This window comes from Alligator mississippiensis, chromosome 3 (genome assembly GCF_030867095.1).
Source record: "Alligator mississippiensis isolate rAllMis1 chromosome 3, rAllMis1, whole genome shotgun sequence".
Classification (NCBI taxonomy): domain Eukaryota; kingdom Metazoa; phylum Chordata; order Crocodylia; family Alligatoridae; genus Alligator; species Alligator mississippiensis.
Genome location: NC_081826.1, coordinates 14,752,845 through 14,773,087, shown reverse-complemented (window position 1 = coordinate 14,773,087; position 20,243 = coordinate 14,752,845). Strand labels below are relative to the sequence as shown.

At 43.7% G+C, this 20,243-nt stretch overlaps 1 protein-coding gene across 2 annotated transcripts in view; it reads right to left on the bottom strand.

Moving 5' to 3' along the window:
- KCNQ3 (potassium voltage-gated channel subfamily Q member 3) overlaps positions 1 to 20,243 on the bottom strand; it is a 272,131-nt gene that overhangs the window by 32,084 nt on the left and 219,804 nt on the right. Inside the window, exons 3-9 of one of the 2 annotated variants that reach the window (XM_059723739.1) lie at positions 16,785 to 16,911; positions 14,308 to 14,480; positions 10,602 to 10,757; positions 8,506 to 8,616; positions 7,017 to 7,112; positions 4,568 to 4,662; positions 1,218 to 1,244 (exon numbers count right to left, since the gene is read on the bottom strand). In XM_059723739.1, coding sequence (XP_059579722.1) covers positions 1,218 to 1,244; positions 4,568 to 4,662; positions 7,017 to 7,112; positions 8,506 to 8,616; positions 10,602 to 10,757; positions 14,308 to 14,480; positions 16,785 to 16,911 — 785 coding nt within the window. The remainder of the gene's footprint in view (positions 1 to 1,217; positions 1,245 to 4,567; positions 4,663 to 7,016; positions 7,113 to 8,505; positions 8,617 to 10,601; positions 10,758 to 14,307; positions 14,481 to 16,784; positions 16,912 to 20,243) is intronic. The other variant, XM_059723741.1, reaches the window with a different exon arrangement.

Below are 20,243 nucleotides of genomic sequence, written 5' to 3'. Positions count from 1 at the left end.
GGCAGGGGCACCCTTTCCTCCAGTAGCTAAGTGAATAGAGCTAGTGAGGATGCAGGACACTGAAATGTAAACCCCTCCTGTGTCTGAGAGAACTTGGACCCCCCTCACTCACCACCCAGGAGTGTGTTCAAACCACAAGCTAATCTGGGTGGGGATCTCTCAACCACATTGCAGAATGGACTTAAATATTTCCCGAGGCAGAGACTGCAACCCAGATCACCTCTTTGTGAGCCAAGATCTAAACCGCTGAGCTATAAAGTCACACTCACACACAAACGATCCCACACTATCTCATTCTTTGGACCAAAGAATATTTAATTATTTATTCAAGTTAGAAAAGGTTCACCAGGGCACCCAAGTCCTCTGAGGATCTTGCTGCAAGCTGAACGTCAGTAAGACCTATGGGTATCAGTGACAGTCGAGCAGCTTTAGAAATCTAAGCCTCAGAGTCAAATTGACAGGTGCTTTGGAAAATGTTTGCCTAATGTATTTGTGGCTTATCAGTGTCTTTAAGGAGCTGCTGTTTGACTGGGAGTGACCTCTGGGACATAGTGTGACTCTCTAATATCATGACCGTACACCGGTGTTGAAGAAACTAGCTTTGCTTCACATTGGGGCTGTCCCATTGTCCACCAAAATGAAGGGCAGTCTTTCCACTGACCCCTGAGAGTTTTAGAAAAGACCCTGGGATCAGCGGGACACTCTTTTTAGGACTGCCAAAGAGCTTGGTTCTCCTGAATTTCCATCCTAACAACATATCACACTTGTTCTCCAAAAGCATGTGAACACAGTGAATTTCAATAGTCCTGATCCACGATGACAAGATATTGCTTTGCTCAGAGCTTATCCATCAATGCTAAAATATTGAGACCCCTCAAATTCTCCCAGTCACAAGATGAATGCCCCAATTATGGCTGAGCTGTGACTGTGGAGTGTAACACAAGTCTACTTAGGTCTTCTTTGTAGACAAGCAGTTTTTAGATTTATTACAGTCAGCAGTACCTTAGATGTTTGCATTTTGGACTCATTATTAAATAAAAGAATAAAGATATCAAACGGAACATAAGATGGGCAAATTGTTTTATTTAATATTTATCTATTCATTATTTTAAGTAGCGTATTCAGTCCAGGGCATGTAAGCATACAGGTAAAATGTGAACTATAACTCATCCTTCAACAATTTCATTAAAGCAATGATAATAGTGACAGTTACATACCTCGCAGTACCATCCAATTGCTCCTTTCTTTTAGAGGACAGAAAAGCGAAAGCAATAGGAAAAAGCAAGGAGAGAAAAAGTGGGTGTTAAATTCAGAATGGGTTTTTTTGCTGGAAATGCTGTAGAGCAGGGTCTTGCCCTTTCTGTTCGGTGACCCTGCATCACAGCAGAAAAGAGCTGTAGCAATTCCTCCCTAACTAGCCATAAAAAGGAAGGTAGATCTGAGCTCCTGAAATCAGTCTGTAACCCCCTAGCTTCCAGCCCTCAAATGAGCAGACAGGTCTCCTGAACAGGTTCCAATGACCTGCAGAGCACCTATTAAGTTGGGAATTTTATTTGAGACTAGTTATCGCCCATCTAAATTTAAATGGATGAAAAAACTAGCAACTCCACCACTGAGTCCAAACTCACAATATTCAACTGCTCTAATGAGACAGCTGAGACATCACACACTGAACGAGAAGCTGAGGTCAATAACCTCTTGGGAACCGGTTTGACTATGTTAGTGAAGAGTAAAAAAGTTTGTCTGGAGTAGCAGGGCAGGTATGAAAAGCAGAGAAATTACCTAAGCCCTAAATAAAGACTTCTGAGTACTTTTCCTTCTTGAATATTAAGTTTGCAATATATTCATGACCAATCCTGAAGAAAGATTTTGAGATGACATGAAATTGTGAGTTATTCTTTCACTACTGGAAATGTGATTTGTTTCACATTTGAAACCAACAAGTTGAGAAGGAAAAATATATGCTGTCTCCCAACTGATTTTCAGAAATACTGGGAGAACGATACCTGCCGCTGTTTACCAGCACATCTGAAATACACCAATCACGTCCGAAGTATTAAGGCTTCTTTTATAGACATTACAAGCAATATTCGTATTTTAAGTACACAGAATGTCGCTGAAATCAGTAATAAAAACAATCGTTTTAAAAGGTGTCCACAGTAGAAGCAACGGCACATTGCTAGGTATAGAAACAAAGGAGGTTAGCCATGTTAGAAAGATTTGTAGCACCTGACAAAGCAGGTTGTTGCCTATGAAATCTCATGCTTCTCTTTAGTAGTTAGTCTCTAAGGTGCCACTGAGCCCTAGCTTCTACCCAGGTATACAAAGTGGACCATAACTATAATGTTTAGCAAGGTTATGGACCTTTTAATTTATAAATCATAAACTAAGGAAAGAGCATTGTTCTCACTTTATAGGAAGGGCAACTGAGACACAAGGTACCTCAGGCCTACATCTTAAGCACTTTTACTACTTTTTGATAGGTTTATGATTGGTGGCCTTGGCAACTATGCTTAAAATGAATGCTAGAAAATCAAATAGTCAGAAGGCAAAAGAAAAGAAAAAGGAAAGAAAAAGAAAGAAAGCTCCCACCTGGAAGTCTCCCAATTAAAAGACTCAGACTCTACAATGCTGACCCTAAAAAAAGGCTACCTATTTGACCCTAACAGAAGGGTTTAGACATCTATCTATCTATCTATCTATCTATCTATCTATCTATCTATCTATCTATCTATCTATCTATCTATCTATCTATCTATCTATCTATCTATCTATCTATCTATCGATATAGATTAATGTATGCAAGCTCATCTATCTATCTATCTATCTATCTATCGATAAATGAGCTTGCATACATTAATCTATATCGATAGATAGATAGATAGATAGATAGATAGATAGATAGATAGATAGATAGATAGATAGATAGATAGATAGATGAGCTTGCATACATTAATCAGAGTCCACTTAACTAACCAGAGTCCACTTAACTAATGCTTGCAGTGCTACCTGTTTGCCTAATTGGGACAATTTTCTAAAGGGAAGATTTATTTTAATGCCTCTAGATAATGTCTAAAGGACACATACATTACAGACGTTCCTTTAAATAGGTAAGCATAAATCTCCCACTCTCTTTTGCTTAGTTGAGGTCGAGATCAACATGGCTGTGATAGGTTCAGTACAAGAATTTAAAAAGAACAGCACTCCATTCTGGTATGGCTTCCAACTCAGTTGCTTTGACCTTAATTATTATTTTCATTAGCATTGTATATCAACCACGTCTCTTTAAAACAAACTTCTCTCCCAGTTCAGTCTATTTTAATGTGTTCATAGGAAGCCAATCTTGCTCTTTCCACCTAGTCATTTCTGTTGAATAGCCTCTAAAATAAGGGAATCTACCATGCTGGGGTGGAGTCCAAAAAGAACATCTTTATAGACTTATTGAACATCTTTTCTTCTGAAAAGGAAACATTATGTGCAAAATCTATAATATGTCTACTTAAGCTGACATCTTTTTCTGGCTCATAAGCTCAGTGAATTTGAGGTCCACATCAAAGTTAGAAATTAAAAGACAAGCTAAAATGGAACTTGGATATTCTACAGGCATTTTCTCTACATGATTTCAGCATCAAAGGTACCCATCTTACAAAACCAAAACTGGTTTTCTAATTGCTGGCTCAGCAAACTAAACTCAGACTCTGAAATGTGAGATGAGTTCTTCAGTAGACAGCTTCTAAAATAGTCAAAACAGAACAGGATCCAGCTTACTTTCCCATAATTGTAGTGCCTCTGAAAGGCTAATGAAAATAAAACTTTTTTGGCCAATATAAACTAGATAAATAGAATTTGGGAGACATGCAGGAATTAGACTGTCATAGACTGGCAAAATGTGTGCGTGCACGCTTGTGTATTGTATGTTTGTATATATTCACACGCTAACGTATTCATACCCACTTTGCTGAACTTTACAACTACACTGCTTTGCAGCAGCTTGTGAAATGCACTATAAATTGCAAAAAAAGGGTGGTGCTTTTACACTTGCTTTTTTCATTACTGCTGCACATTAATTTAATTTCTAACGTTATTTTTGCATATTCATTTCCAAAGAATGTTGCTATTAAATCCAGTTCTCCAACCCTGTCATTAGCACTTTTACTATGTAATAAAGATTACAGACCCCAATCTTTGATGAGAGCCAGGAGAACAGACTGCTAATTTGAAAACAGAAATGTAAGACCGTTTCCCCAGTGATAAGTACCTACTTATCAACACCGATAAGACTTTACAATTATCTTTCTGGCCTCTAGGGAACTGCATTACCACCCTCAATATCAAGAGATCAATGCAGATTAAATGATTTGCAGCAGAACAATAAAAAGGTAAATTGGTGAGCAATAGAAGACTGACATGGAAACTAGCTTGTACATCAGAAGTCCTTTGATCTAAAACTCCACTCTAAACTGTGACTGATGACGCTCTTTGACTTACATCAGCAACATGGAAAAATCACTGACTTATCCACATACATTTCACATCCCCTGTCTGGTCTAGGAGTCTACAGACTTACCTGAAAAATGGAAACGACACAATTGATTCATAAAACCTCCAGGTAGCGACTAAATCAATCCTGTTAGGGTTAGTAGCATAGTATCTCCAGGCAGCCTGAATAACACAAGAAGAGATATTGTTAGTATTTGGAAAAACAAGGTTTACTTTTGCTTAAAAGTGAATGTAGCTAGTTAATCTTCCACTTTCTTTCAACGAAAAGGACAGAGCACGTGAGAAGTGAGTTTCTGTATTGGATTATTTTATAGCAATATTGAAAGTTGCCACTAGATGGTGCCAGGATTCACATAAAGATGACAGAAAAAGATGTTCAGGACAGTGGTACTCAAAAATTCCTCCCTGGGGCATACATGGAAAGCTACTGTGTGTTGCCCATTGTTTCCAAACAGCTAAAGAAGGTTATATTTTACCAATCTTGTTTTATTCTGAAGTCTGACAAAGTGCTTCTGGTTTGGCAAAATGTCCTCCATTCAACCTGAGGATGTGGATGAGCTAGGGCTAGGAGGCAGTAATCTGCTCGATGTGCCACCGGGGAAAGTTTTGCAGAGCACTGTTAGAATTCCATTAGCACCATTGGTACACGGAGATAATGTGGTTAAGGTGGATCCTCTTATGCAGCGATTCTCTAATTTAAAAGATAAGCCAAACTCCAGGCAATTTCACAGCATCTAGTGCTTTGGTAGGGAATGCTTTGGATGCAAAAGTAGTAAATGCTGTTTAACATATTTGCTTGCAAATTGGTCTGATTCTGGGAGATCCTGAGTGCCCGAAACTACCATTATTTTTTAAGGAAATCATTCTGATCCCACTGGAAAAGTTTTACCATTGACTTAATTTTATTCAGACCGTGATACAAAGGAGATAGAGAGGGTAATGCTGGTCAAACTAATTAGTTCGCATGCTGTCAACTTTATGCTCAGTTTTATGAAATAAAGACTAAGGCTCTGATCCAAAGCCCAGTGGAGCTAGTGGGAACCTTTCCACTGACTTCAATGTACTTCTGATCAGAACGTAAGATTTTTTTTTTTATAGTTGCATATGTCACAATCAAAGGAAGGATGAAGGGCTCAATTCTTCCCTTTGTAAACCGTGTGCACTGGCTCCTTTTTCTTCAATGTTCTTTTCCAAGAACATACATTAAGTTTTGTCCCCTTTCAACCCAACAATAGTCTCCCTTTAACAATATTCTCTGCACTGCTGAGTTTCACTCTTATTTACATGTGGAATAGCCTCTTAGGCTAGAGATAAGTGCCTCTTAGGCTGGTTTAAGTGATCAGAAACTAGGTTAAACCTGTAAGAGAACAGAAGTTCAGTGCACATAAACCAGTTTCAAAATGGCTGAAACTGGTTTATTGAATGCAGTATCAGACTTAACTGATTTGGGTCAAACCGGTTTATGAAACTTCTGTCCAAGACCCCTACCTGGTTCAAGTTAAATCACAGTCCCCCAGCATCCCAGCATGCTTTGCAGCCCTGGGCTGGGATTTGCCATCTGCTCCAGTGAGCAGGGCTGGCCCTGCCCCTCTGCTCCCTAGCTGGAGCAGTAAGTGCTGGCTGACAAGGAGTTGGGGTGGGGGGCAAGTCTGCAGGGGGGCTGCCCCCCGAGGCAAACCCCAGCTGGTTTCTAGGGCTGGGGGGGGGGAGGTGTTAAACACCCCCTGCCCTGCTCAAATTTACTGCTGGTTGCAACTGTAGACTACAAATCCTAGAGACACCTAGAAGCAGGAAGAGAAAGCGATGAGCAACCCTGCATAGCCCTGCTGCTGTGATTTTGGACTGCAAATCCCAGAGACCTCAGGGGAGCAGTAAAAGGAAGCAAACAACAGCCCATGCTGGCTACATGCCAGAGAGCCACGCTCTAGCACCTGCCGGCATCTGGCCTGCGCCACCGCAGGCATGTGGCTGCATTTCCTGAATCAAAGGTGAATGTCAGTTCACTTCTGTTTCAGTTTAATCTGTGCAGTTTAGACTAACCTGCAAAGACTAAATCAATTCAGCCCTGGGCTTTTTGACTGTCTGCACTAAGCCTCAAGGAAAATGGTGAAACCTAGATTTTTAATGGGATTTCCTCATTTCACAAAATAACAAAAAAAAAATGCATTCTGTTTTTGGTGATTTTGTGCCACAGAGTAAAGATTTTGTCTTTGTTTTCCAAGAAAATTTCAGCAACGTGACTGCTTACATGTTGAATCTATGACGTTATAATAAAGATGCCTTTGCTTTAACAGGGCTGGGTGTTTTGTGAACTCCGGTTAATGTATTTTAAGGCTAGAAGGGATCATGGAATCATTCTAGACTGACTTCAGAGGTCTATTTTTTGCTTACAAAACTTAAAACGTGTAAGGTACTGCAATGGGAAATGAGGCTGTCAAGCAGGAATTCACTCTTGCATTTTGCAGCACCTATAATACATGGTATGATTTCAAGATGACAACTGAGAGAATCCAAACCTGTATAAGTTCTGCTGCTGGCTTTCTTCTTTTCTCAAAATGTTTCTGCCGATGTTGTTCTTGGACTTTAAGAGCCAGCCCTGAACCCAGGATGCCCTGAAAGCAATGATGGTCACAGACTTCAGGTATCATTTCATTGAAAACACAAGAACGGCAGAGAACATGAGGACAACTCTCTTGAAACGCATGCAGGGGACAGTTAACTCGGTGTGGATGCACGGGATGGTATTTACCTTTCTGACAGCTCTGCTCACAGGGTGTCAGACTGCTTGGTCAAACAGCCCCGTGCCCCCCCATGTCCCCGATCCACGTGTCACATGGTTTCATTACAAACTCCTGAAAAAGAGCATCTACTGTCTTCCTATGGGGTTGGTGTCCAGCTGCTCTGTCTCCCTCCCAAAGGAGGTATGAAACCATATTCTGGATTTGGGAACACAAAGTCGTCCATTCCTATGAATTTCTTTTCCAGTTTTGGGACAAAGGGAAACCCATCCCAAACTCTGAACTTGGCAATGTTTGCTTCAGAGCCCAGGCCCAAGCTCAACCAAATCTTGGATCAAGACCCCTGAGAAACTTATGGGCGAAGGTGGCTTTTTCAGACATGCCAAACTAGCTGGGAGGGCCTGTTCCTTTTTCAAAAGTGACCAAGGGACCATTTAAAATATTTTAAGACACGCAATTCCTGTGGCAATCTGTGGGAGCTAGGTACTAAATGCAAAATTACCCCCTGAATCCAGTCCAGACCCAGTAGATGAAGGCCTCATTTTTCAATGAAATGAAGGTTTCCAAGTGCTTAAAGTAATCATTACATGTGCTCAAGGGTGTGGGGAGGGTGTTTTAATTAGAATGGCTCTTGGAAGCTGCTCTGATTAAAGTGCCCGCAGTGTCTCATGTATCCAGCATCCCGTGCTTCAAAATGGCAGTGGGGATGCTTTAAATTAAAACTCGTTGACTGATTTTTAGTTAAAGCTCCCCAGCTGCCATTCTGAAGCATGGGGATGCTGAATACATGAGAGACCGAGGATGCTGGACCACTCGGTTAATCGAGCCTGCTCCAACATGCTGTAATTACAACACGTCGGAGCAGGTGTCCCACATGTCTACAGGCACCCGAAGTGACCTAAGTCACATCTTTTAGTTTCCTAAGAAATTGGGATACTGTTGACAATTTTACCTTGAACCTTGTGGGAAATCTGTATTCAAGTCTCAGGTCTGTTACAAAATTTGAATGTAATCCTCCTGTGTATGGGCTTAGCTCTGAAACATCCACACAGCATACAGGGGTAATTCATATTTGGCTCAATATCAATTTAGTCATCAGGGAGTATCAGGCCACTTTTTCTATACCAAGTGTGAATGTGCACAGTAATCCAGTTGCGAGTCACCAAATCGCAGACTCCCAGGACCTCGGCAGAAAGGAGGCTACTGCTTTTCCTTTTATATGATTTTGGCTGTGTCACAACAAAACTGAAAGAAAGATGGTACTTACAGCTGGAAGAGCAAAAAATGAAACTCCAACGAGAGAGAACGTGGCCGCTATTAGCCGTCCCTCCCACGTTTTGGGGGTCTTGTCACCGTAGCCAATTGTAGCTAGAGTAATCTGTGGAGAGAATGGGTTGGCCCTTTCATAAAAAAGACAAAGCAAATTGGCAAGGGGGACGAGCTCTTTTTTTATGCTTTCCTATCACTCCTGCATTTCCAAATTTTTTGTCTTTGCTTTGAACTTCTGTGTGTCCGCTAGGGGGTGCTGCTGACCTACCGAGAGAAACGGAGGCTGTTGCAGCGCAAAGTTCCTCAAAATGGGTTATATGCGCTGCTGGAGGTCTGCGGCAAAGTTTTAGAGGGTGTGTGGGAGAAAGGAATGGGGAAGCAGAAGGAAAGGGGAAGGATGGATGGAAGACAAGGAGGAAAAAGCAAAGAAGAATAATTGTACAATATTTTTCAGGCTGTTGAAGATTGTGGTTGTAGAGCCACCATGTTACTGTTAATACCCATCAAACAGTATTACAGGAGCGTAGAGCAGTATGTCACCCCAGAAATGTTGTGAACTACTGTTCGGGTGTAAATAAACCCCAAGTCTGGGGTATTTTCCAAAAAGCACATAAGGGCAGGATTAGCAAAGCACTTCGAAAACATGCCCTTGGACTGATCCCTCACCTAAAAGTTAGGCATCTGGTTCTGGGAGTGGGATTTAGGAACCCAAGGTGATGTCTAAGCTCTACACTTTAAATGAGGAGTGCCAGGCACCAGCAAGAGACCTCATAATAAAAGCCAACACGTGAGCCCGAGACAGCTAAGAGGGAAACCAAAGTGGAAGGGGTAATAGAGGTCCTGTCTCCCTCCATACTCAGGTGCCCACCAGCAAGGCTGGGGTAAGATGCCTACAGGAGACTGACATTTATACCCCCAAAGCCTTACTAGACTCAGGTGTCCATGCTGTCCCTCGGCGTAAAGACGACCAGCTCGCTCTTTTCTTTCACAACACGGCTGCTGCATACCTTTTCTATAATAGTCTCCTGGCTCCACCCAGGACATGGGCAATCTGGTTCCTATGCCTTCCTGAGTCTGCAGAGGGTTCAAACCCATATTTCCAAGCTCCCAGAAGAGTACCTAACTCCCAAGGTAGAGACAAGGCTGAGATAGGGGGCAGATTATTCTCCATTCCTCTGGCTGAACCTGGGTTGGGACACTGAGAAGCCAAGAGTAGAGAATTTCTGGGGCCGGAGCAAAAGCAAGCAAGAGGGAGCCCTCAGGAGTGTTTTTACGTTTTTCACTGAAGAATCATTAACTTTTTAGAAGCGGGAAATGTGGGTTTGAATCCTTCCTAGCTGTGGGAAGCCCATAACTCAGGGTCTCCATTTCTTGTGCAAGTGCTCTGAGCACTAAAATATTGTATGAGGGGTGAGTGGCACCGATACCGCGGTTGACTGTGGGTGCTGAACTCTGTGGTGTCGGTTGGTGTTAGACGTGCTCAGAGCAATACCTAGGGGATCAAGTCCATCCAAGGATCCCTCACTTCGTCAATCTTGACTGGTCTTTTAAGTGTGAGACAGATGCCTAGAGAGCTCAACTCAGCCAAGATGGCAGCACCTAATGCTCACTGCTCTCCAGACATCTAGAGAGAAGTATTTAGTCATGTTAGTTCCTAGTCAGGCAGAAGGGAAGGCAAGTTGGCACCTTGGGGAGTAACTGGTTCAAAACATACATTTCCATAGGTGACAGCCCATCTTGACAAATGCTAAGACACCTCAGTAGGTTTCCTGGTAAAAATTTTGCCATCTAGGGCATCTTGAATGCTAAAGAGGGAGCTAGGCCAAGTTTCTGCAAATGGCTTTCCTAGGCTTCAGTACCTCCGTTCCTTTGTGAATCTCACCTAAATGGACTAATGAGTCCAAATCTAATTTTCAAAAGTGATTTTGACACCTACAAGTTTATGTAGGATTGAAAATAAATAGGGCTTAGGCTAAGGGGTGCCTAAATCGCTTTGGAAAATGTTACCTCTAGTGCTTCCCGTTCCCCTCTGACATAAATCACATGGCTTCTTTTCTGTTCAACCAAGAGGTAAGAATGTCTCCAACTACTTACTAGCCCCCACCACAGTGCATCTGCATACGTTTCAAACTCTTCTTTCATCTCAACTCCATTAGCATCCTTTTCAGGCACATCTTTTTCAACCAGATAAACAAGAAATGAGGAGAGGATAAGTGTCAGGAACCCAATGTACCAGGCAGTGATGAGTTCCTGAAATAGAAACAGACGGACAATGAGGAAACGGAAACCAGCTTCAACTTCTGCTGTGGCAGCACTGCAAGTCAAGCAGCAAGGGAGATGAGAAACACAGGGTATAATAGCTTGGACTGTCACTTCTGCTTTGATCAGAGTCCATAAGCGGCATAGCACTGCACTGACTGTGAAACACTGCAGAGATGCAACACTAATTAGCCCATACACAGCACCTTGCCCTGAAGATCTTGAAGCAGTCTGCAAATACAGCTTTGTCCAAAGCTGGATTTATGACCTAAACCCATCATAGCACAGGGATCGTGTCCCTGCATCATGGCTTTGCATCCCTCACCTTTACTTGGAACGCAACGCTGACTTCCCTTCAACTCAAGTTGGGGCAGCCCTCTGGGGCTATCTCTACCTTCCCAAATCAATAGCAGGGACCTTCTCTCTACCCCTGCAGAGGCTGGGTGAAGGGAAGGAAGCCCCCCCTCACCCATATAGTTACCAGAGCAGTCAAGGTACCTCTATCAGCCTCTGCACACTACTCTTCTGCTACAACACAGGTTAGAGCTGGAGCTGAAGGGGAAATGACCATTTCTGTTATGTGACAACTTGAGGTTCTGGAAGAATATTTTCTTTCTTTATTGAAATAAAACAGGAACTTTCAGATATTCAGAAAAATACAGTGTTTTAATCAATACCTGAGCTGCTTGCTACAACAGCGTGTGCCCAAATGTGGGCTCAAGTTTCCTCTTCTATCTCAAGGGACAGTATCTGGACCAGGCAGAGCAGGGACATGAGTCTGGGTCTTCTACTTTCCAGACCACTCATCACTAGCAAGTAATAAAGTGTCTCTCCTCTCGGGGGTGTTGGTTGTAGCCATGGTCTAAAGATATAGGCAGACAAGGTTCTTTGGGTAAATGTGATATCTTTTATTAGGCCATCTGGCACAGTGGGGAATGGGGGGGTGCTGGGTATCTAAAAATGCTGGTTACCCGAGGCTGGCGGTTTTCAGCCAGACGCAGAGTTGCGGGGGGGGCGCTGTGCGCAGAACAGCTGCAGCACAGGGTGGTGGGTGGTGGCAGCAGCTGCCGCATGCGAGCTCCACCCTCCCCACCTGCGTCCGGCTGGCCAGCTGTAAATTCCAGTTTCATAGTAGTTTGGGGTCAAAAGGGACCTGAACAGATCATCTAGTCTGACCCCCCACCAGTGGCAGGAGGATATGCTGGGTTCACACAACCCCAGACGGGTGTTTGTCCAACCTCTTTTTGAATTTACCCAAGGTAGGAGCGAGGACCACTTCCCTAGGAAGTTAACCAACCTAGCCACCCTAACAGTGAAGTAGTGCCTCCTAATCTCTAACCTGAACCTATTCTGCAGTAGCTTCTGGCCATTGTTCCTCATCACCCCAGGTGCTGCTGGGGGGAATAGGACCCTTCCTATTTGCTGCTGATCTCCCCTAACAAGTTTGTAGGTAGCCACCAAATCCTGCCTCAGCCTCCGCTGAGGCTGAACAGGTTCAGGTCCCTCATCCTCTCCTCTTAGGGCTTGCCTTGTTGCCCTCCAGCCAAGCGGGTGGCCCTTCTCTGAACCCTCTCAAGGCAGGTCACATCCTTCTTAAAGTGTGGTGCCCAGAACTGGACGCAGTACTCCAATTGTGGCCTGACCAGTGTCACGTAGAGGGAGAGTATCACCTCTCCGGACCGGCTTGAGATGCATCTTTGCACCTTCTTACAGTTAATAGAGTGTTCCAGTTACTCAAATGCCGGATAACACGGATTTGACTGTAAATAGTTGGAAAAATTGTTCTTTGCATGCTTTCGGGCACATACACCCTTCTTCAGGCATAGAGAGAGTCTATGGGTGTTTTGCGTGCTCTCCTGGGTAGAACAGAAGCCAATATGCAAAATGCAAATGTGTGGCAGTGAGGATCAGAGGGGTGGAAGACCACAGGTGTGAGACAGGTAGGTGGGGCGGGGGAAGGGGAAATGTTGAACAGGTGACAGAAAGTAGCTGGTAAAATGCAGACATGTTATCTGGAGTTATTAGACGTTAGGAAGGTTATAATGTGCCATAAATCCAATGTCTCTGTTTAGTCCATTATTTTTTGTGTCCAGTAGATTTATTAAATGAAGTTCGTAGGCTTGCCTACTAAAGGTGTTGTGTGAATTCCCTTTGAGGATTAGAGCTGCGAGGTGCACTTGTGAGGGACACAGTTCTCACAAGACAACCATTCTCTCCAATCTCTTGGCTCTCCAATCTCACTAGTTACACACTCCCTCTTCCCCACACCTTCCCATACCTACCTCTCTCACATCAGTTGTTTCCCATTACCTCTGATCCCCACTGCCACACATCTGCATTTTCACAGACGTACATATTGGTTTCTATTCCACCTAGGAGACCATAAAAAACACCAACAGGCTTTCTCTATGCCTGAAGAAGGGTGTTTGTGCCCGAAAGCTTGCAAAGAATAATTTTTCCAACTATTTAGTTAGTCTAATAAAAGATATCACACCTACCCAAAGAACCTTGTATTTCTCTCTTGCACACTTCCAATGAAAGCTTGACAAAAATGGATGCATCTCTAGCAAAATCTCTAGCTTCAGTGAAATTCCACTTAATCAAGCATACTGTGGTAGAGAGAGCCCTCTCTCTGCTGATGTGACAGTGAAGGATCAACACTAGTGCATCTTGAAGCTGACAAGCTATTAAAATGTGTGGGATGTCACTGCATCAGCTACACTTCAATCACATTTCTGACCTGTTCTTCACAATCCTAAGGACAAGAAACTTAAGGGGCTCTTTTATGAGAAAACTAGGATTCTGGTATCATCAAATGAGCCCTGGAGCAGGGGACCCTAGGCCTGTACCTCAAGCACTCAGGCCTTTCCCTGGGTTTGATACCCTGCTTTGAGGAAGGATTATAACAATCTTACCGACGGGCAAATGATTCCTGATATTTTCAAATGTAGCTGTTAAAAAACAGGCACCCAAATCTATATTCAGGCAAAAAGTAAAAACCTTGGCTTGATTTTCACATAAGCTTGTGAGCTGGTTAGAGGCCAGAACTAGCTTACACTATATGTCTGAACAATATCTGACATGTTAAGACCCTGACCTGTCTGGGAACTGCAGTAGTGCAAATCAGTAAATACAACTCAACAGGATTTGGGGTGCCCAGACCTTCTGCCCACCTGCTACAGCCCAGCGAGGGAGAAGTGAGATAGGTATAGGGCTCCACGGAGCCAGTTCCCACAGGGAGCAGGTCATGCATTAGGGAACTGCAAGAAAGAGAAGAGGAGGGGATGTGCCTCTGAACAAGGAGAGAAGGGAGGAGGATTCTTACCTGCTAGGGTAATTTATAAATCCCTGAATCCTGCTTCTGTGGTATGGTCAGAAAAGGGAGTGGGGCCACTGCACCCCCTCTGGATCCCCCCCTGAGCAGGTCTGTGTTTGAGCTGTGCAAAAGACTCATGTACCTTGACTTGTAGACTTCTGCTTCAGAACGGCCTTCACTCTTCCCCAATCTAAGTTGCATTGGTCCATCAAGTCTCTCACTTACTTTGCTATGTGCACAAATGGCTGATCCCAAAAGCTTCCACGTGCCACCCCTTCTGTCCATTCGGAGCATCCGGAGAATCTGAAGGAAGCGCAGACTTCTGAGGGATGTAGCCAGAACATTGCCTTGGTTTCCAACAGCTACCACTGGTACCGAGGCAATCAACACAAAGATATCTGCAAAACAAAATATATTAAAAAATCCTGCCGTGAGAGTGTTCCTATTCCCTGCTGCTAAATTCTATGGATTTGTGTTGTAAAATCCCCTGGGAAGAGCTCAAGTCCAGTAATGAATGATTTCTGTAGCCAATGAAAGATACACTCATGTCTCAAACACAGCCTGTGGCACGGATAGGACAAATCTGGGATTCAGATAATCTACAGATCACCCAGTTGACATGCAAATATAGAAAATTAGGATTACACAAAGCAAGACCATCCCCAACTATACCATCCCAGCCAAGGCTTTGTCATGCCAAGTCTTAAAAACTCTAAGGATGGAGATTTCACAGCCTCTCTAGGTAGCCTGTTCCAGTGCTTTACTACCCTCCTAGTGAGAAAACTTTTCCTAATATCTAAACTAAACTTCCCTTGCTGCACCTTGAGACTGTTGCTCCTTGTTCTCTTATCTGCCATCACTGAGAACATCCTCTTTGCAACTTCATCCTCCTTGCAACCCCCCTTCAACATATCCCTCTGTGAGCTCATTTAGTGAGAGAAACGGAAGATATTTAAATGCAGGCTTATGCATCAAAGAGAAAAACAACCAAAGCTGAGATATCCCATGAGTGGGTTGTATTGAACAAGAAGAAATACTAAACACAAAATGGTTAGTGAATAAGAAACTCCTTTCTTCCTGATGGTGTTCCCTGGGTTTTGGCAAACTGGCTGACGGCTCAGGTTAGTGTCATAAGGGTATCACAGGGGCCAAAGAGGAGTGAAATGCAGATTGATTTCTTACTGGAGGATCTTTCTGAGACCCAAATTATCCAAATGGAAACAAGTAGCAATTTCAGAAATGATCTCATAGCTCTTGGCCACTTGATTTTAAGACTTCATTTGTAATAAAGCCTGTGATGTCACACTATGTGGGTTTCCTATTCATTTTCTCTCAAAAGGTTGAAAACAAACCCACATAATTTACAAATTGAGATTATTTTAAAAAATTCAACTGGATTCCATTTATCATTATCAATAGAGATGTTGTCCTTCCAATGAAGATGACAACTTCATTGCAGATGCATAAGACGCAACAAAAGCCCAGCTGGCTTATAAAAAGTGGTTGCAACTGTACCACAGTAACAATGCGGCCACAAATGAAATGCAAACATGGGAGTTGCTGCAGAAATACATTGCGAATTCTAACCCCTGTCCAGAAGAGTTTACATTCTGAAAAAGAAGATGGATAAAAGACAGGAGAGAAACAATTAATTATTTATTTGCAAGAGCCTTAGTCCTGAACCAGGACCCTACTGTGTGAGGTGATATGTCATCAGAGATCCAAAAGATTTGAAGAGTTTACAATCTATGTGTAAGTTAAGAGATGAATGCAGATGGACAAAGGAGCACAAAGAAACAACAGGATGATAATGGCCAGTATGACAGAAAATAATCCTAGCATGTGAGCAGCCTAAAAGGCCATCACGTTTTTTGTAGGAACCATGGCAAAGGAGGGCTTTTGAGAAGATGATGGGAGCTGACCTTTCAACATGATAGGGAGGGTAGAGATAGGCTGTGATGGGCTTTGAAAGTGAAGACAAGCAACTTGAATTTTGCATGATAGAGAAGGGGGACCTGATCCACGTGATGGGCTGGGAAGATGATCTTTGAAGCAAGATCCAGCGTAGCTGTCAGTGAGGCATAACAGCACGTCCAGGCAAGCGTAAAGACTGTTAGAGTAATGGAGTTACGAGATAAGGAGAACCTGGACAAGAGTTTTAGCTGCTTGGATGAACAGGAAAACCTATACATTGGAAACATTACACAGAAACTTAGACAAAGCTTGGGTGTGAAGCCTCCCCAAAATCACAGAGCTGGCCTGGGGCAGTGGCTCCTGCTCCCAAGTCCAGTGTTTTATCAAGTAGACTGGATCACAAATCAAGCTTTTTTAATCAATAAAGCCTTCAGAATGAGTTCAAAGACACATGGAGAACAGACATATTGAGTGAAGACATGCCATTTTTATGTGCCATTTTCTAACTTAACTACCGTGTGAATTAGAGTGATTGTGATCCAGGAGAACATCTCAGTCAGTATCCAATTTCAACTCACTGCCAAGCCACAAAAGCATTTCTTAAACGAATCTTTCTTTTTAGGCACTTAATAATTATTTCTAAACACCGTGGAACATCTACTGTGGATTGGGGGCTGAATGTCGGCAGCTTTTACCCTTGTCTTTCACTGGGGGATGTTTAGGGAAGATCTACTATATCTGACCCAGTGAGATACATACACAGAGAATAAGAAAGAATTTGTGCCTACCCAGCATACACAAAGGCTTCCTGGCAAATTTGAGTCTCCCCCTCCATCCTTTGTACCGACAGCAACAGCCAGCAGCCCAGATTCTTAAGGCAAACTCTGCTCCAAAGATGAAGATGGCGAATGTCTCCTGCATCAAAGACACAAGTTATATTTTTGAGGCACATCACAAGTACTACAGTACTTCGAGACATGTCAAGCCTGTAGAATCAAACATCACGTTCATGTCTGTATGTAGGAAAATAACATATATAAATGTATTAAAAAAAGCAACTCAGCATCCATCATCTTACATGGTTCCCAATATGGGAAGAGCAGGAATTCTCTGTTGTGCTCAGCGGAGGAAGAGGGAGACTTTCCTATTGTTCTCTACGGGAGGGAGGAGACAGAGGGTACATTTTCCAATGTGTTCAAAGTGTGTATATGGATGACAGAGGAGATGAGGAGTTTCCCATCGTTCTCAATAGATGAGGGAAGTTGAGAATTCTTTGTGCTCAGAGTTGCGGGACGCTGAGCACTTAGGTCAAGGATCAAGGATCTGAACTCTTTTGAAGATCTGACACAAACTGTCTGTATTGAATAAGAAAAACACATTGGGCTTTCTGAACCGTATATAGATGGGCCTTCGCTGGAAAGTTGGGATCCCAAATGAGACTGAAATTTATGGAGGTATGTGCATCTGCAATTGTGGCTTAGGGCCCTTTCTGGCATGAACAATCAAACACAAACTCCTCCTAACCTCCTAGGGGCTGGACACATCCAATCACTATGAAAAGAGACTGAAAATTCAATCTCTTCAAGCCTGTAGTTTGCCAAAACTGGAAGACTTCTCAACACGGAGGGAGTGGAGAGTCTTACTGTGTCAGCAGTGTGATAATGCAAAAGCAGGACCGTATGTGACCTGCAAAGTGTTGATTTGCAGCCCCTGAGCTTCTGCCAAGCTAAGGGTACAGTAGCAGCCAGGGTCTATGGACTCCCTTGCTCCAAACCCAGGGGATGGGGTAGGGAGGCAGGGTTGTGAAGCCTGCAGTGAAATGGGAAGGGCATTGGTGTGCTGAAGCAGGGGTGGGAGGGAGGTGTTCCCCTGTGTTGTCCGGTTCTGGGGACCTGGGGCTCATGCTGGCACCGTCTGTGCACTGTGCAGCCCTTACAAATCGGACAGTTCTGATGTACATGGGCAAGGGCCAGACCCTAATTGGTCCCTACACAGGAGTTTAGGATAATTTTGGCATCTTAAATCACAAAGAACAGTCCTAACTGTCCCCATTCAGCCACTACATAACCATGTAGGCCACTGGATTCATGGGCCACTTCCATTTTAGCCTGAAAGGATCCCTGTATAGGAATTCCTAGGCACCTCGTCTTAAGGCACGGCATGAGTTCAGAAGCACTCAAATGGTTTAGGGTGACCACACATCCAAGTTTTGCTGACTGTCCTGTTTTAAACACCTGTCACTTTGACCATACGATCATTCTGTCCCATTTTCAGGCAGACACCAAGGAGGTATGTTTGAAATGGGATGGCTAAATGGACTATATGAATTTGAAGTTAGATGGTCATCGGTTTAAATTAATAGAGGTCATTGTTTGAAGTTGGTGAATTAAACGAAACAAAAATAACTGTGGCAAAAGGGGCCTGAACCCAGGCCTCCACTTGGCCACAGTTACGCTCCCACTTGCTCGCTCTCTTTCTGGTCTCATGAATCTTGTACTTATGGCTGCCCAGTGGGGCTTCTCCAACCAGAGGAATGGAAGGACTCCTGGCCAGCCTTGCCCACATCCTAATGTACATGGGTATGCATCCTCTCAGTGCAAGGTACACCCAGAAGCCAGGGGTCCCAATTCCTAGGTGAGTGCTCTCACCACAAAGCTGTTGGACAAAAGGTGTGCAGCAGCACCATCTTCGGGTGCAACGGTGAATGGAGGGTGCTGTGCTTTACAGGGAATTAATTCAGTGCTCCTATCTGTCAGTGTTGTGGTTCATACAGGAATGTCAGCACTGAGCGCTCTGGATCCTGGCATCATGGAAATGCTTCCATTGCAGCCCTGAATCAACAGCTAAAGCTCCAGGGAGGAGTAGAAATGGAGACAAAGCCCTGTGTCTTCCCCCCTGTTGGCTAGACTCATGGGGTTGGAAGAGACCCCAAGGGTCTTCTAGGCCAAACCCTGAACAGACGGAGAAGGGGCTGTTTCTAATCCACCCCAGACAGACACTTATGTAGCCTCTTCTTGAAAACTTCCAGTGAAGGAAATGCCTCTACTCCCTTGGGCAGTGTATTCCACTGCCTAATGGTTCCTACAGTTAGGAAGTCTGTCCTAAGATTTAGTCGCTAGAGCTTAAACTCACTGTCCACATGTCCTGTGCTCTGTGGTAAGGGAGACCAGTGGTTCTTTCTTCTTTCTAGCAGCCTTTCTAATATTTCAAAACTGCTACTATGTGCCCTCAATCTCTTTTTCTCCAGACTACACACACTGGGTTCATACCTACCCCCGGCAGATCGTTCCCCAACCCTTCATCATTGCTGTCACTCACTCGGGATCCTCTCCGGTTTCTCTACCTCCTTCCTAAAACTGGGTTGCTCCGAACTAGAACCAATACTCTAGCTGAGGCCTAATCAGCACCAAGACTGCTGCTATTCTTGCTGGCAGGCAGTGACACTGCCTAGCCCATTATCTCCCATTCTGTATGTTGACACTTGCTTTTCTTTTCTTAGTAGTATGCTTTAACATGGGCTGCATGTAGGTGCCTTCCTGCTGACAATCAGGCAACCTGGATGGCCCTTGGAGGCACTCTGGCATCCCCAGTAACAGTACAGAATGCCCTGGTACCTAACTCTTTTGATCTGGATCACTCCTCATGTGTCTAAATTTTGGGTGCTGTGATGCCTAAGTGGAGGTGCCTTAGAAGTTGATTAGTATCTGGCTATAAAACCTCAGATGCCCCTGAAAGCAACACCGTATCAGTCACTTTACCCTGCAATATGCTGGGGGCTGCCTACTGCTGGACAAAGGGATAGCGGGACAGACAGGATCAACAGCACGTCATGGTCCCGCTCTACTTGCTGTGTCTTTTTCTATTCACTGGACTGTTGGGCCTAAGGGGCTTTAAAACCTTTCAAGGCTATCTTTTCCTAAATTGTAAAGAAACAAAAGGGATCACCTTTCAGGAGGTTAGCGTTTCACGCCAGGATTCACATATCAGTGCGATGAATGGAGAGGTTGAAAGGGACTGCTCAGCCATGCCATTGCTCTATAATTTGCCTGGAGATAATTTAAGGCAAGGGTGGGTTAACTTAGTTCTTGGTTCACACATAGATGGCAGGAGTCTGGCTATAGAGAAAACAACACTTTTTCTTAAAGTGATTTCACAGGCTTGAAGCCAAGACCATTTCACAATATGAAGTAAATGCATATTCGTTATGTCACATGCCTGAGCAAATACTTATGCGTTTTTGTAATATT